This window comes from Megascapheus bottae, chromosome 34 (assembly GCF_031878675.1).
Source record: "Megascapheus bottae isolate mThoBot1 chromosome 34, mThoBot2.hap1, whole genome shotgun sequence".
NCBI classification, from domain to species: domain Eukaryota; kingdom Metazoa; phylum Chordata; class Mammalia; order Rodentia; family Geomyidae; genus Megascapheus; species Megascapheus bottae.
The window spans coordinates 1,982,188-2,003,043 of NC_143542.1; the positions used below are offsets into that span (position 1 = coordinate 1,982,188).

The 20,856-nt window shown below is 41.0% G+C and overlaps 1 protein-coding gene across 1 annotated transcript in view; it reads right to left on the reverse strand.

Annotated features, from left to right (window-relative positions):
• Window positions 1–12,813: 12,813 nt before the first annotated feature.
• Auh (AU RNA binding methylglutaconyl-CoA hydratase) overlaps window positions 12,814–20,856 on the reverse strand; it is a 105,753-nt gene continuing 97,710 nt past the window's right edge. Inside the window, exons 8-10 of the mRNA XM_090324030.1 lie at window positions 17,438–17,488; window positions 16,311–16,358; window positions 12,814–13,308 (exon numbers count right to left, since the gene is read on the reverse strand). Of these exons, the coding sequence (XP_090180156.1) occupies window positions 13,231–13,308; window positions 16,311–16,358; window positions 17,438–17,488 (177 nt within the window). The 3' untranslated portion in view covers window positions 12,814–13,230. The remainder of the gene's footprint in view (window positions 13,309–16,310; window positions 16,359–17,437; window positions 17,489–20,856) is intronic.

Below are 20,856 nucleotides of genomic sequence, written 5' to 3' on the forward strand. Positions count from 1 at the left end.
CCTCTTTGTTCTTCATCTTCTCCTCTTTCTCTTCTCCTTTCCCCTCCCCTCCCTTCTGCTTCCCTCTCCTTTCTTCTCTTCCTCTTCTCTCCCCCCTCTGTCTCTGTCTCTTTTTCTCTCTTGATTTTTGAAGGCATCTGTCAGAAGGTAGTGGGAAGGCAAGGGCTTGGGAGACCATGAAGGGGTTACTTTCCTTTTGCCACCAAGACCACACTCGAGACTTGTCACTCAATGGAGGTGAGGTTTAGTGAAGCTTCTCTTTACGTGTAGGAGCTCTTCACTTGGGGTCCTTGACTTTCGTCACAGAATAAGAATTTCTGGGCAAATCACAATGGTAAGAAAACTTGCTTCACACTTAGCCAGGAAAGGAGCTTGTCTACTTTCAAGAGAGGTGTCAGCTGTGATGATCAGAGCCCGGGGAAGCGTCCACACTGGGTCAGAACTCTCCGAGGAAACACAGTTTGGGTCTGAACAAATTTAGTTGGGAAAACAGCCTATGGTTCATTCAGCTTCGTGGGACATCTGAACCTGTGCTCTCAGATGATCGGAGGGTCTGCTTTCACTACCTGGCTTCCTTCTGGGAAGGACAAGCTTGTGGCTGCTCCCAGCCTTCCCATCCCAAAACAGAGTGCTCCCTCCTCTCTGAAGGTACCTGGTCTAAAATGGGGTGCTGTTCTAGGTAGCTCTATTAGGACCCAGAGAATAGCCCTATACTATATGAACCACCCTCCAAGATGAGTCCTTTGGACTTAGCTTTGGGGAACCTTCTCTTCGAGTCTCACTACTTCCTCTAATGGCTTCCCTTTTACTTTCAAATAAACTTACTCTGTTTTTCTGCAACATTTTTCTGCCTACTAATTCTTTAATGGGAGGAGAAAAATGAATCCTTTCCCCTGGTCAGCATCACACCCAATCTTACTTGAAACTCCCACTTTCTCGGGCACCCAGGAAGAAGTCAAAAAACACTCCTCTGTTGTTTCCACTTTATTTTGAAGCTCTGTTTGGATCATCCATATTTGTGTGATGAGCGTTATGTCATGAAGTTAATCATTTCCAGAATGCTTACAGTCAGGGTAATGAAAAACTTCTTGTGCAAGCAGCCATTAATCAGGGGGGAACATTGCATAATGTCTCCCGAAGCACGTGGCACAGAATCAGAGGGCATACTGCACAATACAGGCCGAATCTGCGTCTCCTGCTGACCTTTTCCAAGGCAGAACTGAACCACGGGGTGCCTGACTTTTGCTAGCACTAAGTGATTGCCAAAAATTCATTTGGACTTTCTGAAGAAGCAGAAATTTTGACTCCTTCTGAGCTCCAAAGGAAGAGTCTTTGAAGTCTCTGCTTGCTGGCAGCATGTTACTGCTGGACTAAGTGTCCAGTAGAAAAAGTATTCCTTAGTCTTGAAAGCAATTGTTTTCCCCTGCTTAAATCCTTCCTGGTGTTTGCATTTGAAACAAGACATATAGCAGCCCCACAATAAGTTTAGGCATAAGAAAAGCAAAAGGACAAGAATGCTGGTAGCTACTCATCCAACTAATGCATAAAATCTCCATCTATCATGTTTGTTGTTCTTGGGCAATCACATTAGCGAGAAACTATTACTTAATCTTGCCAGTATTATCCAAAGAGAACACTTGCGAAATACTTAAACAAATATGCTGTAATTATGACATGAATAAAGAGCTTGTGTAGCATAAACTGTTTTTGTAACATCAACACCAGCTCTGTTGCTCTCCTGGAACACAGCGGTAATTGGCCTGGGTAGCAACAATGAGCACTGTGTGTTGAGAAGTCAGAGGAGCCAGGCACATAACTCTCGCCGGTAAGTCTTGTGATCCAAAGGGCTTTGTTCCAATATCATCCCAACCTGAGAATTCTGCAACTTAATCACACATTCTAGAAGCCAGCTAGATTATATTTCTCTAATATATATTCAGAATAATGATTCCATAAATTGCACCCAGTTTATTTTCTCCCCTTCCTTCCTTCCTTCCTTCCTTCCTTCCTTCCTTCCTTCCTTCCTTCCTTCCTTTCCTTTTCCTTCCTTTTCCTTCCTTCTTTCCTTTTTTGCATTTCTTCTCTTTCCTTCGTTCTTTCTCCTCTTTCTCTCTCTCCTTCACTTTATTTCTTTTATATTTTTCTCTTCTCTCTCTCTTCCGCTATTTCTTTCTTTCTCATTTTCTGTCCTTCTTTCTCCTCTCTATTTCTCTCTCTGAGAAAAAGACTCTTAGATTCCATCACCAGCATACTGTTACTGGACTGAAAACCTTATCCAATGAATGGATACTTGTGTCATTCTTGTCTAAATGTCTACTGGTAAAGCATACACAGAATTGCCTGGAAGACACTGTTTTCCTAAAACACAAAACAGGAATCTTACTGGAAAATTAATCATTAACTTCTGATTTCTTTCTGCCAACTTGAATGCGCCACTTACAGATTGATTTGCTTTGGTTAACAGTTGTTTGTTTAGCCACTGGGAGCTGAACGAGCTCAAATACTTCCCAGTCCATCTGGCTTCGTGATGAGGAGCGTGAGCCCTGGCTGGAGCACGGTATTTCTATTTCCTGGATCTATCCTCAAAACACATTTAAAAGAAAATGCACAGCCAGGAACCAGTGGGTCATACCTATAATTCTAGGTACTCGAGAGGCTAAACTGAGTATCAAGGTTCAAAGACACGCTGGGCAGAGAAATCTGAGAGAGATTCTGATGTCCAGTTAAAAACAAAACCAAACCCAGAAGCGAGAGAGAGACTCAAGTGGTAGAGCCACAGCCATGAATGAAAAAGCTGAGAGTATAAGTTCCCAAGTACCAGCCTAAAGAACAAAGGAAGAAAAGGACGCAGTAAGCCCCACCTTTGGACCACAATTCAACTTTTCATGTGAGAAACAAAGATATTACACATATTAAATATTTTAACTGCAACGAAAATGATCCAACGTCAGTTGTGATGTGCTGGCAGTCCAAAAATGGCCTCGTCTATAGCTGTCAGCAGCACAGCAGCCCCAGCCCTTACCCATGATGCCCCAGCCCTTACCCATGACGGCAGTGGAATGCCCTGAGCATGGAGGGGTGACTGCAACAGGCACAGGCAACCAGAAACTCCAAAAACCTGTCCCCATACAAGCAGTAAAAACACTGGAGGGAGGGAAATGGGGACCAAGTCATGAGAAAGGGTATCAATGTATGTGAAGTAATGCACCTTCTATCCGGTGAATATAATGTAACCCTTCTATTAATTACAATAATATATATAGAGAGAGAACACTGAAAAACAATGGGAAAACAAGGCCAAAAGCAAAAAAAAAAACCTCCAATTTTTGCAATGATTGGAGAAGCTTTTATTGAAGGGAAATGGCTGGATCTCAATAAGAACAGAGAGTGTTAAGATAATGCGTTGGCCTATGTCTTTTGCTCACTTTCATCTTGTAAACCAATACCCCACACCGGTGTGTCCATGTGTCTAATCCATTCCCCCTGTTCCAGCAAGATCCTACAGCCACATCTCATAGTTACGGAGACCCAGAAGTATAACAACAGGATCCTGACATCAACCAGGCCTCTCTGGTTACACCATAACATGATGTCCCACAATGGGAGGGGATAAGAGGTACAATAATGGCTCCCTCAAATAAATAAAAGCCCCCTCCCTGAATAACCATCTCATTTCCATGGTGACAACATTCACTCATTCATGGGGGCTAAGCCAGCATTTCTAAATCATGGTGTGTGTATGTGTGTGTGTGTATGTGTGTGTGTGTGTGTGTGTATGTGTGTGTGTGTGTGTGTTGAGATCTGATATCAGAGACTGGGCATTCTTTCTTAGTTTTGCTTCTCAAAGCTGGCACTTTCCTATTTGAGCCATAGCTTCACTTTTAGCATTTTGGTGGTGAGTGGTCCTGCCTGGGCTGGCTTTGAACCCCAAACCTCAGATCTCACTCTTCTGAGCAGTGAACAGCCAGACCTGGTTCTCAATTGCTTCTTAAAGGTCTCACCTCTCAATATCAAAATGGTAGTTGTTAAATTGCGACAAGAGTTTTGGATGGGATGTTAAAACTTACAGTATCCCAAAAGGCATTGTGAATGTGTCTGTAGCCTCCCTAAAACTTTACTCCTGTTGCTATCTGACCTGGCTGTTGGTTCGTTGAAGATTTAGTGATAAAGAAAACTCCACCTCACCACATGTAAAAGCTTTTGATTAAACTCGGGACCTGACTCATTGGAAACTGCTCTTTCCTGCAGGGGGTTTATGGAAACAATCACTGACGATTAGTCGTCATCAAAGGTGCATTAATAACTACTGAAGAAAATAAGGAGCTGACCAAAACACTTAAAAGGAAAAACTGGACAATGAGATGTGCTGAAACAAGCTCTGATATATTCCTAGGACTCAAGAAGGCCAACTACAGGCTGGGTAAAAGTCGTTCATTTATGCCTGTAATCCTGGCTACTCAAGAAGCTGAGATCCAAAGATCACAGTTCAAAGTTAACCCAGGCAAGAAAGTCCATGAGACATGGACCTGTGAACAGTGAACATTTTTGATCAAGGTTAACCCTCATTACCCAGGCCCCAAGTTCAAGCCTCACGACCACCAATTGTGTGTGTGTGCGCGCGCGCGTGCACACGTGTGTGAAAGAATAGCCCCAAAGTGTCCAAATTTGTCAAAATTTGACACATCCAAGAAACTCAAAGAAACAGCATCGAATCAGAGAGAGCCACACGGAAACAGTTAATTTTGTCAAAGGACAAAGAATAGATTCTGAAAGCAGTAAACTTATGTACAAAGCATTATCCAAAAGAATGACAGCTGATTTTTCATGCAAAACCATGAAAGTCAAAGACTGCATGGTGACACATTGAAAGTGGAAATGAAAGAAGTCTGTCAATCAAAATTGTATATCTAACAAAAATATCCTTCAAATGTGAAGCTAAATTTAAAACATTTTAAAGACTAAAAATTCTAGTATATCCTCCGTATAGGAAAAATCAAAAGGAGTTCTTAAGGTTGACATGAAAAGGCACTAGAAAGTAATTCAAATTCACATCAGAAAAATAAAGAACATAGATACAGGTAACAATACTGAAGGTTCAAAGATGTGGGGGGTGTGTGTGTGTGTGTGTGTGTGTGTGTGTGTGTGTGTGTGCTTATGTGCCAGTCTACATCTGCAGTTCCAGATTTTTGGTGGTTAATTTGAGATAAGAATCTCATGGACTTTCCTGTCCTGGCTGGCTCTGAATTTCGATTTTCAGCCTCAGCCTTCTGAATAGCTAGGATTATATGCATACGCCACCAGTGCCTGGCCAAAAATACTTTTATAAGAGAGTTCAAGCATATTTTCTGTTTGTAACTATTTCCTTTCTCAATCAGAATTTAAAAATAACTTCATTCAGTAGTGATTACTCAGTGGTTATGATGACCTTATAAGGCACAGATATTTAATTTGTATGGCAAAACTATTAGGAGATGAAGTCAATAAGATACAACTCTAGTACCACCAAAAAATAAAGAAATTTAGTAGAAAATAAAATATATATAATATGTAATTCTATATATTATATATGTAATAGTAATATTAATGTAACATGTAATATTATGAAATATATAACATTAGATATATCTATATAATTTATATACTGTATATATATATATAATGTGCTACACATGCAAAACACATGGCAAATGAATTCAAAAGGCATGCTAGAAAATACATGTTAAAACACGAAGAAGGCGAGGAATAAGGAATCAAAAAACATAATGTAGAAAAAGCAAATAGCAAAATGATGACTATCAACTCTTCCTAATAAATAATTGCATGAAACACAAACGGTTAAACCCTCAAACTCCAAAGCAAGATGTATCAACAACTATGTGTTGTAACATACAGCTATTCAGGTTGAACAATAAGCAATTAAACAATAGTAATTGCAAACTGCCAATGCTTCACTTTCAGAAGTGACTAAAACAAGTACTCAGAAACAAGGAAATAAATGTATCAGATACTTCCTCCAGCAAGAGCAGAATTCATGTTCTTCCCACTTCACACACAACCTTCAGTAGGCCAGCCAACATATCAGGCCATAACACAAGTCTTAATAAAACAGAGTAGACGGAAAGTCTTCACATTTTGTTTGCCATCTGCAATCGAATGAGATCTTCATCAGTAAAATAGAAATTTGCAGGATTTACAAGTATGTGGATTAAAAAAAAAATCTAAACAAGAAAAGGGCCAAAGATTTTTAAAAAGAAAAATTAAAATTACTTTAAGATGAATGAAAATGAAACCCACATGATAGAGATCCCCAACTCACTCCTCATATCTGGTAATCCTAACTGGAAAAACACACAGGTCTCAGCTTCTGGCCAATATTGGTGATTTCTGACAGCCAAAGGATACCAAGCAGGAACAACAAAGGGAAAAAGTGTATGGTGACCACCAAAGACCAGTCACTGTCAAAGGTCCTGGGTAAGTCAAGCAGAATGCGGAAGTGTTATCAAAATCTCAATACATACTGAACGTTCAGCATTTGCATTTGCATTCTAAGTATGTTCTCCCTGACAAATCCCCAAATTCTGCATTCCTAAAAAGAAAGCAGGAGCTCCACATCTATCAGACTGTGTATACCAACAAATCAGGAATGACTCTCATTAGTTCCTGGGAACTAATAAAGGGAACTTCGCCAAACCTAAGATCTCAATATTAGCCAAGGGTCAAATTGCAGCAAGGCTGATAGACACAGGTATCCATTCAGGGCCTCTAGGTTAACTCTTCCCTACAAAAAACACAACACAAAGTGCACGGTGCTATTCAAGAGTGCCTAGAGGAAAGTATGTAGCTGCAAACGGCTACTTTACAGGAAGAAAAATCATCAATCAGTAACTGGCACTCTCTATGTTAATAACAAGCAAATTAACCAAAGAGAGCAAACAGAAGAATGTAAGGCTTCGAATGGAACCAAATGAAAGAAGAAGTACAAAGAAAAATCAGTGAAATTCAACTTTATTTAATTCACGAACCCAACTAGATTGGCAGAGAGAAAGAGAGAGAGTGTGCACATTAAAATGTTCAGATCAGGGTTAAGATATCAAAATAAAAAGGAGAATAAAGAAATACTGTGCACAATTATATGGAGTAGGGAAAAAAACAAGAAAATGGAAGGAAGGAGGGATAGAGAGAGGGAAGGAAGGAAGGAGGGAGGGAGGGAGGGAGGGAAGGAAGGAAGGAAGGAATCACTAAGATAGTTTTTGTCTCAACATTGTTTCCAGATACATGCCCAAAGGATGTTTGTCAAAGGACCTAACCCAGACAACAGCAGCTGTAGAAAGCTATTCTGGAATCTGATGAATAGACAGAGACAAGATATGTTTATGTTGTGGCCTCCAATATGAGCTTAGGGGTCAAGGATTGGACATAATTTAAAATGTTTAAATCTGCCCATTTCGCCCCAGGAAATCCAACATATATCATCATATCTACACTTGTAAGCATAAAGTGTATATGGGCAGATATAAACTGCGAGTGGTGGTATTTAAGACAGCAGAAGGGATTTGAAGTTTGAGGTTACCAGTCTTTTCTGAGCCTAGACTAATGTGCAGGTTCACTGAGAGATGGCTCACCACAGCCCATCTCAGGAGTACCAGCGCTGTGGGTGGCCCAAGATAAATACCATCTGCCAGGTCTTTTTAGGAAAGTGGATTAACAAGCACAAGTCAAACACATTCCCACAAAGAGCAAACTAAAAGGAAGTAATTTTCCAGTGTATTGTACATGCTTATTTAGAGGGCTGAGCAAGCTACCAATAGTCCACTGATAAATAGAATAAGAGCCAGAAAGAAAAAAAGAAGAAAAAAAGCTGGTAACTTATGCCTGCAATCCTAGCTTCTCAGGAGGCTGAGATCTGAGGATCATAGTTCAAAGCCAGCCCAGGCAAGAATGTCTGGGAAACTCTTTAATCCAGTGAATCAACAAAAAGCCAGGAGTACAGCTGTGGCTCAAGTGCTAGAGCACTAGCCTTGATTGAAAAAAGCTAAAGGACAGTGCTCTGAGGTCCTAGAAGAGAGAGAATCGATCACACATTCTTCCTGTCACGTTGAATTATTGTCATTCGCTATCTCCTATGGCATGCCATACGTATCTTTGTTTATATTGCTTTCATTTCTTTTTCTTTTTTGTATTAAGAGTTGGAACTCAGGGTCTTGGACTTCCTATTTTGCCTATTACTTGAGCCACCCCGTCAGCCTGGCTTTTTGCACACTATTTGGAAGTTGGAGTCTCACCATTTTTTTTTCTCAGGCTTGCTTCAAATAGCGCTTTTCTGGATCCCACCCCCTGAGTAGTTAGAAGGACAGATGTGAGCCACTGGCACTGGCTTAGTGGTTCTATTTTTTTTCAGTATTTAAATCATGCCCACTCTCAGACAAGTTTAGACTTCATGAAAAGCATGCTTTGGGACTGCTGAGACAATTCAGAAGTACTACTACTCAGTATGGGAGAGGCAGTGAGAAGTTTGAACTTACCTTGCTAGCCAAACACTTCACTTTTGGCCACATAAAAGGTTTATTCAACACTCTTTGGAGGCTGAAAGCGAAAGGAACTCAATTTTGGCAGAGGTCAAGAGAGTGCATTTCCCAACTCCACCTTCTGTGAGCGTCACCACAGAAACTGCATTCCCCAGCTGCAACCCAATGCCATCGGAATGTTTCCACTCCTCTCTGCAGTTTCTGGCACACACACTGCAATACTAGATCAGAGACGACTTGACACCTGTCAGGCTTTGCAAAGACAGTTGCAGGTACTGGACAAGAGAGTCAGTAAATATTAGGACTCTGTGTGAAGAATGAGCAGCATAAACTTTGCACTCAGCCTCTTTCCTTTCCTTTCCCTCTCCCTTTCTCTCTTCCTTTTTTTTTTCCTTTGTGAGTACTGGGTCTTGAACTCAAGGTCTAGGTGTTGACCTTTAGCTTACTTGCTCAAGGCTAGCACTAGAGCCAGTGGTTGATTAAAGATAAGTGTCACAAGCTTTTCTGCCCTGGCTGACTTTAAACATTAATCCTCAGATCTCAGCCTCCCGAGTATCTAGTATTGTTTTTGCTGGTCCTAGGGTTTGAACTCAGGGCCTGGGTGTTGCTCCTGAGCTTCTTTATACTCAAGGCTAGTGCTCTACCATTTGAGCCACCGTTCCACTTCTGGCCTTTTCTGAGTAGTTTATTGGAGATAAGTTAGGGATAAGTCTTATGGACTTTTCTGCCTGAGCTGACTTGGAACTGTGATCATCAAATCTCAGCCTCCTGAGAAGCTAGGATTACAGGTATGCGCCCCTTTGCTGGCTCAGCTGGGTTGTTTCTTAAACTAGAAATGGACAAACCTATTTCCTAGGGCTAGGAGTAGAACCATGCAGTGACTGGTGTAGCAGTTCCAAGGAGCTCTGTCACCCTGCCTGCCTGGGCCATCAGATAACGGGCAAACAATTGGGGGTAAAAGACACTGGTCCCTATGCACTGGCAGTTTTGGGTTATGCTGTCCGGTTTTATCAGCTCAGTAGCAATGAGACAGTCAGCAGCTCTAGGTTCAGTCCTGCACTCCACCACACACTGCTATGGATCTGAGAAACTGGCACCCTCAAAAACCACAGCAAGAATGAGTGCAGGGAGGACATGGAGAGAAGCAGAGCAGTGCTGTAAACGTATCAGATAGGTGTGATGGGCTTATAATTCAGTCCTTTCAGACAATAGCTAGTCTTCCTCCATCATATCCACAGGGTCTGTGCACTCTTTTATCTTCTTGATCACACACCCCTTTGGCGGCCCCGGAGAATTCATTCAGAAAATCAACACTGCCCAACACATTGAGGATTGGATCCTTCGCTCTAAGGGGTAGTAGAATTTTTAGATTCCCGAAGAGAAGGATTATAAACTTTGAAAGGCCGACATTTCCGAGAGTAAGAGGCACAGATGTTCTGAGCAGAGGTTTAAAATCCTCCTCTCCCCTACTTCCCAAAGTGCCCCAAATCACAATCTGCACAACTGTGGCACTTCATTTATCAAAATATCAGCACCTAAGAAATGATGTTCAAATGCTATTTTTGTCTGTGGTGACACATGTTTATTATGTATACTGTTATTCTTTAACATACTATGAGAAAAATGAACTCAATTGCTGTTTCGATAAAGCCCAATAAACACGGACATATTTATCAGTTAAAATGTAACTAGGTTGGTAGGCAAATAATGATCTGATTATTTTAAAATGTCAGCCTGCTGTGATCTTTGGAACCTAAAAAAAAGAGCCACTGTTGGAGTACAAGTGAAAGTTAAGGTCAAGTGAAGAGGAGTCATCCGCCAGACTGTGATGGGCTCATAGGAAAACATGTATTTTCTGTAAGAACTGTATCCAAGAATTGCTATTCTACCACTTTGGCTCATGAACAAAGCACACCCCTAAGTATTACTTAAAATGACATTTCATTGTTGGGCACAGGTGGTTCCTGGCTTCTCAGGAGGCAGAGTTCTGGAGATTGAGGTTCCACGCCAGCCCAGATAGGAAAGCTAACTATCACCTCCAACGAACCTGCCAACTGCTGAAAATCAAGCTGTGGTCTCACGTGGTAGAGTGCTAGTCTTGAGCAAAATGAATAGGGCTAAGGCCCTAATAAGTTCAAGCCCCAGTACCTGCACCAAAACCAAACCAAACAACAACAAAACTCCTCTACTTCATGACAAGGTTTTGATAGTTACAGCAAGCGAGGGGACCTGATTGATGAGAAACCATGATCTATTATTACAGGAAAAAGTTATATATATATATATATATATGAAGCAATCAGAAAATTGGACTCATAGTTTGAGACTCTTCCCTTGACTCAGAAACTGAAGTCACTCAGAGACCTCTCTGTTTGGGAAGTAAGTTATAAATTAGCCAATGTTGAATTCTTGCCAAAGGAGTAGGTAGGTCTCTTGCTGTGAAGTAAAGCAAAATGCTTTTTTTTTCCTCTTCACTTTGCTTTCTTTCCTTGGATTTTCAGTGAGCTTCATCCATCATCCATCCTTTCGGGGTGGACTTACCCTTCTTTCCCCTGAACATCCTATTTCCAGCTTGTTTCAAAAGCAACAGGATGAGAGATCACATTTACTCCCCAGGCTGGAAAAGAAGAGCTATTGATGTCACTTCAGTCAGGCCCCTGCAGGCGTTCCATCCTCAAGGCAGCAAGGCCCCCTCCAGGAATAGCCAGACTGTTCAGAGAATGAAAACCAAGGGGAAGGGAAGGCAGCAAAAGAGAAATTACGTGACTTAAGTCAGAGCTTTATTTATTTATTTTTAACCAGTACTGGGGCTTGAACTTAGGGCCTGGGCAAGTGTTTAGATCTTAGGCTCAAGGCTGGTTCTGTAGCACTGGAGTCACGGTTCCACTTCTTTTTGGGAGGTTAATTGAAGATTAAGTCTCATGGATTTTCCTGCCCTTGCTGGCTTTGAACTAGCATCCTCAGATCTCAATCTCTTGGGTGGCTCGGGTTACAGATGTGAGCCATACAAGTCTGGCTTACTAGGAAATTAAAAAGATTAACTAATAAGCAGCTATCAGCTGGTCTAGGGATCTGCCTCAGGAATCACGTGGCACCTTTTTTTCCCCCAGTGCTGGTCTTGGGCCTGGGTGCTGTCCCTGCGGTGTTTTTGTTGTTATTGTTTGTTTCTATTTCTTCTTTTTGCTAATGGGTTAGCACTCTACCACTTGAAGCACAGCTCTACTTCATTTTTTGCCTTTCCTGCCTCAGCTGCCTTTGTGATCCTCACATCTCAGCCTCCTGAATAGCTAGGATTACAGGCGCGATCTGTAATCTGTAGCAGCTCAGGTGATGCAAAAGCAGCCTGGTACACAGGCCTCAGTGGAGACAGCAACTGACAGCCATTTGCAAACTGCTCCACCTTTGTATCTGGTTGGAATTTTAGAATTATGGTGAGAGTTAGACTCCCAAAGCAAAGGTTAAACCTGTTGAGAATTCAGTGTGGCAGGGCCATCTCAGCTGATGTCTTCGGCATGACGAGGCCATGCCCGGGAACCACTTCAGCAGGCATTCTGCTGGGACAAAAGGAACACCAACAAAGCTCTTTTCAGGTACTTGGGAGCACAGTCCACAATTCCCACATCTCACAGGCAGACTCCCCCCGCTGGTCCATACCCGCTCCTGAAGGCCTCTCTTCATGTCTATTACAAGAAAGCACTGTGATGGTCACCATTTTTGTTTTTTTCCCTTACAAAAATCCAGTGTAAATTGAGGGGGCCACGAAGCATAGGACAGTCTCCACTTTTACTTATTCATTTATTTTTTGGTGGTACTAGGGTTTGGACTCAGAGACTCTGGCTGGCTGGCCCTGCCAACCTGGCTTTTTGCAGGTTATTTTGGAAACGGCATCTCTTATAGACATTCTGAATCTCCAGATGACCTGAGTGGGCAAGGGTTACAGGCGTGAGCCATCGGTGTATGGACACTCTTAAGTCATGACACCCAACCCAACCTCGGGGTACCATTTTCTTTTTCCTGCACAGTAGAGGCCAGGCACCACTCTCTGATTAGAGTCTGCTTGGAGTAAGTTGGTTCTGTAGGCCAAGACTAGAGAAAGAAGCTGCCTGATAGAATCAGCATGAAACGGTTTCTCTCCAGCCCAACATGCAATGATGGATTCAATTCGAAAAGGATGGGGTAAGAGGTTGTTTTCACGTATTTTATTTTTATTAGGTAGTTTTCACTCAGAAGGTCTATCACTTCATTTTTCCAGTTGAGATGTACATATGTGCACTTGCCCATAGGTATCTAATCACTCAGAAACTTTATTTGGTATAACTTCACATTTTTGGTATACAGAAATGATTTTATTTTTCTTAATGCAGCACAGTAGACATACAGTCAATATGATTCCCTAGAGTGTGCAATATATAAATTATTCACATTAAAAAAAAGTAAGAACGGAAAGCATCATATGCGGGAAGTATTTAAAAACATATACCTAATTGTAATGTTTCTGACAGTACACTAGTAGCCTTACAAATATGAATGACTACATGATACACATGGCAGAAGTACAGGATGGTCCTTCCAGATGCGAACTCGGGACATGAGCAGCTCCTCACTTTGGTCATGGAGGGTCCGTGGGCTGAGGCCTAGGGCGGGCTGGAAAGGTACTTCCAGAAGTACCTTCATTACGGCGGCACTGTATGAGCTTCTGCTCCTCCTATTCGCCTTTAAAGCGAGGGGGCCTTTTCTCTTTAAAAGCAAGAAGACCTTCGAGTCTATCTTTTGTAGAAATGGTCTAAGAAAAGTAAAACATTACCAAAGAAATTAAAACCAGAATAGTCCCAGTTTAGCAAATATTACCTAAGAAAATGTATTAGAAGCTCATCCTGAACCTTTGAAATCTGCAAGTCAATGGACCAATTTGTGTAATTATGTGGCTGAATTATTTTTTACTCCAAATAGCCTTTTCCCATTTCAAGTTTAAATTTTCTTTTCTTTTTTTTTTAAGATTTTAATTTTTAAGAGCAGCACAGATTTTTGCCCTAAACAGCCTTTTGTTCCATTTATTTATTTGAGTGACCTCTATCACTCAAAACCTTTTCCAGAATTTCATTTTTCTGGAATTATATTGTACATTGACTTTTTAGACTGAAACTTTTCTTAGTGACATGCATTAAAGGTTCCTTCATGGCCTTTTGCAATTTCATAGCTCCTATCCTGGGACAGGAGCAAAAGATTACACTACCCTTTCTGCAGAGATCTATTTTTGATTCTCAAAATTATCAGCTGACTATATGGTGTGAGTCTACTTCAGGGTTCCTGATGGTTCTTAATCTAGATGTGTATTCTTTCACCAGTATCACAATGTCTTGATTACAGAAGCTTTTGGTAAGGTAATGTCAGTCTTCGGCACTATTCTCTGGAACAGTGTACTGGTCATTCTGTCTTTGGACTTTGCATTACCTAGGTCAGAATCAACATCCATAAAGTGACTGGTTGAGATTTTTGCTGAAAACTCATCACTTCACAAAGATTACGTTTTCAGATCCATGAACACAGATCATTTTCCTGTTTATTTAGATCTTGATTTCTCTCACCAGAGTTTTGTAGTTTCTTTTCCTATCGCTTGTGGACATATTTATCTGGACTTATATCTAAGTCTTTCATGTTCTTTCTACTAATGTACTATTAATTTTGAGCTCCAATTTTCCACTGCTGGCAGACAGAGACCATTGACTTCTGTACATTAGCATGGATTGTAATCTTGCTGTCATTCATGATAAGGTTTGTTGTTGTGCCTGTTATTCTTTGAGATTTCCTACATATACAGTTAACCTGGTCTGTGAACACATTAATTTCTTCCTTCTTAACAGGAACTACTGCTAAATCTTTTTCCTACTGCATATCCAGGACTCCAAGTATGCTGTTAAAACATTACAGTGAGAGGACAACCATATTTCATCTGATCTTTATGTGCAATTGATAAGCACATTCTTATCAAGTTGAAGAAGTTCTACTTCATTTAGGGTTTGCTGAGAATTTTTATAATAGGTAATATTATATTTTATCAAAACCTTTTTTTTTTTATGGGTCATGGGGCTTGAACTCTAGATCTGAGCACTATTCTTGAGCTCTTCAGCTCAAGGCTACTGCCCTATCCCTGGGCCTTGACGTTATCCCTGAGCTCTTCAGCCCAAGGCTACCGCCCTATCCCTGGAGCCACAGCTCTACTTCCCTCTTTTTAGTGATTAATTGAAGATAAGAGTCACAAGGTCTTTAGTGCCTGGGCTGGCTTTGAACCTTGCTCCTCAGATCTCAGCTTCCTGAGTAGTTAGGATTACAGACGTGAGCCACTGCACCTGGCTCAAAATGGTTTATTATTTTTTTTTGTTTTGTTTTTTTATTGCAGCAGCAGCAGAGTTTGAACTCAGAGTCTCACATTTATGCAGCTTAATTGCTTGGCTGGTGTTTTACAACTTGAGCCATACCTCCAGTCTATGCTTTTTATTTGCATTTACTGACATGACTATAATCCTTCTTCTTTAACTTGTTTATATGATAGATTACACTGACTGATTTTTCTAATGTTTAATTAACAAGCCTTGATGTGTGAATAAATCTCACTTGGTTAGGCATATAACTTTTTTTAATTATCTCAAAGGATTTTTTTTGTGCATACTCATGAGAGATGTTTGATACTCTTCCTTTCTTGTAATACCTTTCTGCGGCATTTCTTTTAGGTATTAGGATCATGTTGGCCTCATATAACAAGTTAGAAATGTGACATCAGCATACATTTTTCTGGACAGCAGCGTAGAAAAGTGGAATTTCTTTATAAATGCTTGGCAAACTTTTTGAAGTCAAAGACAGTTAAAATTTCCTCCACTCATAGCATATAAGTCATTGGTGAGTGATGGATATATGCAGCCAAAGAGTAACCAACTCATGATTCCGTCATATAATTTCTAAAACCTCTGTGAAAGACCAGAATGAAGTTCTTTTGGTTCAGATATCCTGAAACAAAGTCATTATCTTTTGGGAAAAATAGAGAAAAAAAAAAGACACACACACACACTTTTTTTTTGCCAGTCTTATGGCTTGAACTCAGGGCATGGGCACTGTCCTTAGGCTTTTCTCATTTGAGCCACAAAATCACTTCCGGCTTTTTCTATGTATGTGGTACCGAGGAATTGAACCCAGGGCTTCGTGCATGCTAGGCAACACTCTATCACTAGGCCAAACTCCTGGCCCAGACTGTATATACTTGTTATAAACAGAACTGGAGCTGGCATTTAGGTAGCCTGTCCATCATGTGTGAGACTCTCCTCACAAAACAAACCTACTAACCTGAATTTAATCAATATAACACTAATCATAATCATTATAAATATAGTTACCCTTACATTAGTGAACTTCCAATATGGAACCTCAGAAAATGTCAGCATATCAAATAGCATCATGGTGTAGTGGGCACACATTCACCCTCTGCCATCTCTCTACATATGCAGGGTAAGATGCCAAGTCCATTCTCACCAAGAAGACATGAGCCGAGACGAAGTGCTACAGCCAAATGGCACCAAGTTACCATCTCTAAATTATGTAGACGAATTTGTCTGTGGAAAACCATCAGTCCTAAGAGCTGGTAACAGGCAAAAGGAAGAAATAATCTCATTCAACTTATTTGTACCACTTTGGAGTGGTGGTGAATGAAGCCATCTTGCTCAGAAACATGTCATTTACTTGTACTGCCCAAGAAGGTAAAGACAATGCCACCAAACAGGTGACTGTACTACATACCTGAGCATAACAAGCTTCTTCTATAGCTAATCCTGTGACTAAGTCGACCTGGGGATTCAAAAAAACAAATAATTCATTTAAGCAGAAATAACTTTTTAGACAATGCTGCATCCAATATAAATTCAAATTGAACAAGTCTATTCCAAGAGAAGTGAATTTTAATGCAGTATAATTGATCAGTAGAGTGAGGAGACCTCAGACCAAGCTTCCTGGGTTCACATTTTGACTCTACTACCTGGTGGCTGTGTAATGTGGAAAAGCTAGGGAGCCTAGCTGTGCTTCCTAGGCATGCCTGAACAAGGAGCTTGAATGACAGTGGAAATCACGAACTTGAGGGAGGAGGGAACTATCACGATTAAATGAAGTAAAGTCTGTTTAGAGCACAGATCACAGCTACAGATAAAACCTGGTACGTGGAAGGGTTATCTAAGATGTTTGCTATTAGAAGTTACTATTATGAAGCATGTTGTAATAAAAAATCTAATACTTCTAGATTTACAAAGCTGCATTTATTGCAAAAAAAGCCCGAATCTCTTTATACTGGCATAAAACTGAGGACATACTGATGACTCCTGCGTTTGTAGGGAAGTATTTTTTCTTCAAAATTCTTGTATCCAAAAATCCTTTCACCAAAAAAGATCAGCTCTCCGCAGAAACCTCTCAGAAGCCTCTCAGGAGCTGTTCCGCCCCTTGCCCAAACCCCTGCCCAGGGCCCTGGTTTACGTGTTTGTGTGTCCCTCAGTCAGAAGAAGACACACTGCAAAGATTGAAGATGGAAAGAGGTGGACACAGTTTAGAGCTGGGAAGTCCTCCTGGGGATTCTGTTATAATGCAATGCCGAGAATACGCAGAATGCCGCTCGGTCTTGGCTTTCTATGAATGAGTAGCCTGCAAGTCTATTAACTCAATGGCAAGAATAACAAGAATGTCATAGCTGCAGGGCATCAGTAAAATTCTGAATTCTGTGGTTATAATGCTTGCTAAAAGAAGCCTAGCAGCTTTTAATAACAGGAATATTCAAACAATTACATTTCGATGTAGAAATCTAAAAAAACATGTAGAAACCCAAAGATGGTTCTTTTGGATTAAATCTCTATTCATTCCAGTAACAGGGTTGAGGAACTTACCTCCATCCCTTGATTAATTGCTAATTTCGCCACTCTCATTGCAACAGGTCCCTAAAATTCAAATTAAATAAGCAAATTTTAGTTACTATTTATGTGAATTATGCAATATACCCCAGGGTTGGCTCTGTAGCAGCACCACAAGTCTGATATCTCAATGACTGAGTTATCAGATGAACACTTTCTTTACTGAGTTCTGCAAGGTATTAATTACAGAGCACTTGTAACAATCGCGTTGCATGGGCACGTTACTTAGATTCCACAGTATTCTGTTACCCTGTAATCTTCCAAGGTAACAGGCAGTCCAGTCGATGGCCTAGCATTAACCTAGAGGTTAAGCAGGGCAAAGCAAAGGAAATCCTTGCCTCAGCAACACAGTGATGATCAGGATGGAGTTGGTCCCAGCCATTTCAGGTGGTCTGGACCACTTGCCCTTATCACAGTAGCGAAGTGATGGTGGGAGTGGTTAGTGCAACTGCATCCAGGGTCTTGGAGGGAGGAAAAAGACCCTCTCTGTGAGAAGGTCAACATAACCCATATCCTACAGAAGACAATCTCTTCCTAAGCTATCCTAACGAGGACAAGACGGAGCTTAGTTCTTTGATCTCATTTTACATGTCTAAAATATTGTTTACACATGCTAAATGTGAATTCAATGGCATAGTCTGAACTGGAAAGTCAAATTCAAATAGCTTCTAAAACCAGGCACAAGAACAGGGTTCTAGTAAGAGAATGGAGGACTGGATGATGTCATGAAAAATGTCTTTTGTTTCATATACAGGTAGGGGTCTCTATGATCCAATCTGATCTGTCTATATTCTCTAGACACAATCATTTTACAGAGGCTTTTTAGTTATGTAAAGGTACAATAAGTTAGTAACAAAGTAACATGTAAAATTAAGATTACTCCACTCAAATGTCTGGATAACTCGTGCATATACTTTTTACAAGTCAAACCTTGTCTGAAGTCACTGAACTCTTCCTATATCATCATCTGACCAGAGAGCAGTTAATGTTAACCACAGATGTTCTCAGAGGAGGATCCTCTGGATGAGAGGTAAGGGAACCTGCCCAGGACAGTGAAGGATGCTTGGCTTACTCCCAAGGGCTGTGCAGCTCAAAGGCACACTGGCAGTGGGAGAGATGGAGGCAGGAGGAGGGAGCTGGTCTGGCTGGCCTCAGGAGGGTAGCACGAACAGTGATGGTACAAGCCACATGGAGGCTCAGGGAGAAATACGAGCCCATGAGTCTTCTGCATGAAGCTCTGGTGCACTGAGTGGGCTCAGGCCAATTACAGCCAGGAGTGTCTGGCATCAACATGATGCCAGGACTTTTCTTACACACTGCCCTTGATTTCAACTAAGAGATGCTTTCATCAAAGTTTTAAGCTAAAGGAGGTCACTACACCAATGTTCAGGTGCTACTTTCTTCCTCTGTTGCCTGCATTTCAATTTCTCTGTAGGGGAATACACTTCCTTAGTATCTGGGGGGCAGGGAGGGAGGGAAACCAAAGTTATAATCAAAGTCATTATAAAGAAGTTAAAAAAATTCCTTACTTGGGCCGGGAGTTTGGCCTAGTGGTTAAAGTGCTTGCCTAGCATGCATGAAGACCCGGGTTCGATTCCTTGGTACCACATACATAGAAAAAAGCCGGAAGTGGTGCTTAGGCTCAAGTGGTAGAGCTCTAGCCTTGAGAAAGTCCAAGGACAGTGCTCAGGCCCTGAGCTCAAGCCCAGGACTGGCAAAAAAAAAAAAAAATTCCTTACTTTCTCTCCACCAATTCAACAACAGTTCCTTGGACTCTGCTCAGCAGAAGGCTGGATGCCAGCTAACTCATATGGAGAACAACTTAAAAGGGCTCTGTCCTGAGAGAGCCAACAGCCGTAAGTTATTTAAGAAGGACTAGAGCAGCATCATACTCGGCACTGTGGTTTTTGAAGGCAACTCTGCAATGCAGCAGCAGCAAAGGTTCTCAGGCTAAAGGCCAAGAATACTTTCTGACACTGGAAACAAACTAGAAAAATATGGGGGCAATGTGCTGTCTTTTTTGAAAAGAGACCTCATGACATTCCAACAAGGTTATAAATCTTGTTGTGGTAAGTGACCTGAAGCTAGAGTGAAATTCATCTTGGCTCCAGAAATGGTTAGGGGCACTATAAAAACTTCCAGCTCCATTAGGATAAGAAGATGATCATTCATCACTTACACAGCAAAAGGAGACTCTTCGTGTTAAGTTTAAATCCTTTAATCTGTGATTTTAGAGAAAAGGTATTTGAAAAATGAATCTGAGACACAAAACAATTCCTTAAGCCAGGCATTGGTAGCTCACACCTAAAATCCTAGCTACTCAAGAGGCTGAGATCTGAGGATTGCAGTCCAAACTAGCCCGGGCAGGAAAGACCATGAAACTCTTTTTTTTTTTTTTTTTGCCAGTCCTGGGCTTGAGCTCAGGGCCTCAACACTGTCCTTGGACTTTCTCAAGGCTAGAGCTCTACCACTTGAGCCTCAGCACCACTTCCGGCTTTTTTCTATGTATGTGGTACCGAGGAATCGAACCCGGGTCTTCATGCATGCTAGGCAAGCACTTTAACCACTAGGCCAAACTCCCGGCCCAAGACCATGAAACTCTTATCTTCAATTAACCACCAGAAAACTAGAAGTGGTGCTGTGATTCCAAGTGAAAGAGCACTAGCCTTCAGTGAAAAAGCACAGAGATAACACCCAGGTCCTGAGTAAAGCCCTATAACAGATAAAAAGAAAAAAACAAAACCCCCAAACAACAAAAAAAGAATTCAGTGTTTGACAAGAAATAAACCCATTACTTATTACGTAACTGTAACCGCTCTATACATCGCCTTAACAATAAAAGTACAAGTTTAAAAAGAATTTACTTGAAAAGAAAAAGAATCCCTTAAAAGCAGGACCACAGATGCATAGCTATTAACATTACAAACCATCATACTTGCAGAAAAGTGAGGTGTTCTGGATCTTTTGAGCATCTTTGGGTGGAAGTATATACTGTACTTGAATGCTAAACTCACCAGCAAACAAACATACATCACAATACAATACATAACTCAGTTTCTCCAGCTGATCATCTCAAATGCAGACATCACATGAAAGCCCACTAAGTGTAACAGACTGTTAGGTCCCCTTACTTAACGAGGAAACAGTATTTCAATGGGCTGTGGTGTAAGGGTGGTTTACTCCACCCACTGCTGTGTTTCCTCATGGATGACTTCAGTGGGAACACTCAGCTGTTAAACAAACTAAACCAGTTTGCTAGGGAGTTGTACCATGTATGTCAAACATTGTTATGTGAAATGTTATCAGTATATGGCTATCATATAACTTTCCTCAGATTATCTTCTAATCAACTTTAATTCTGAAGAATCTTAAGGGTGATCTAATGTAACATTTCT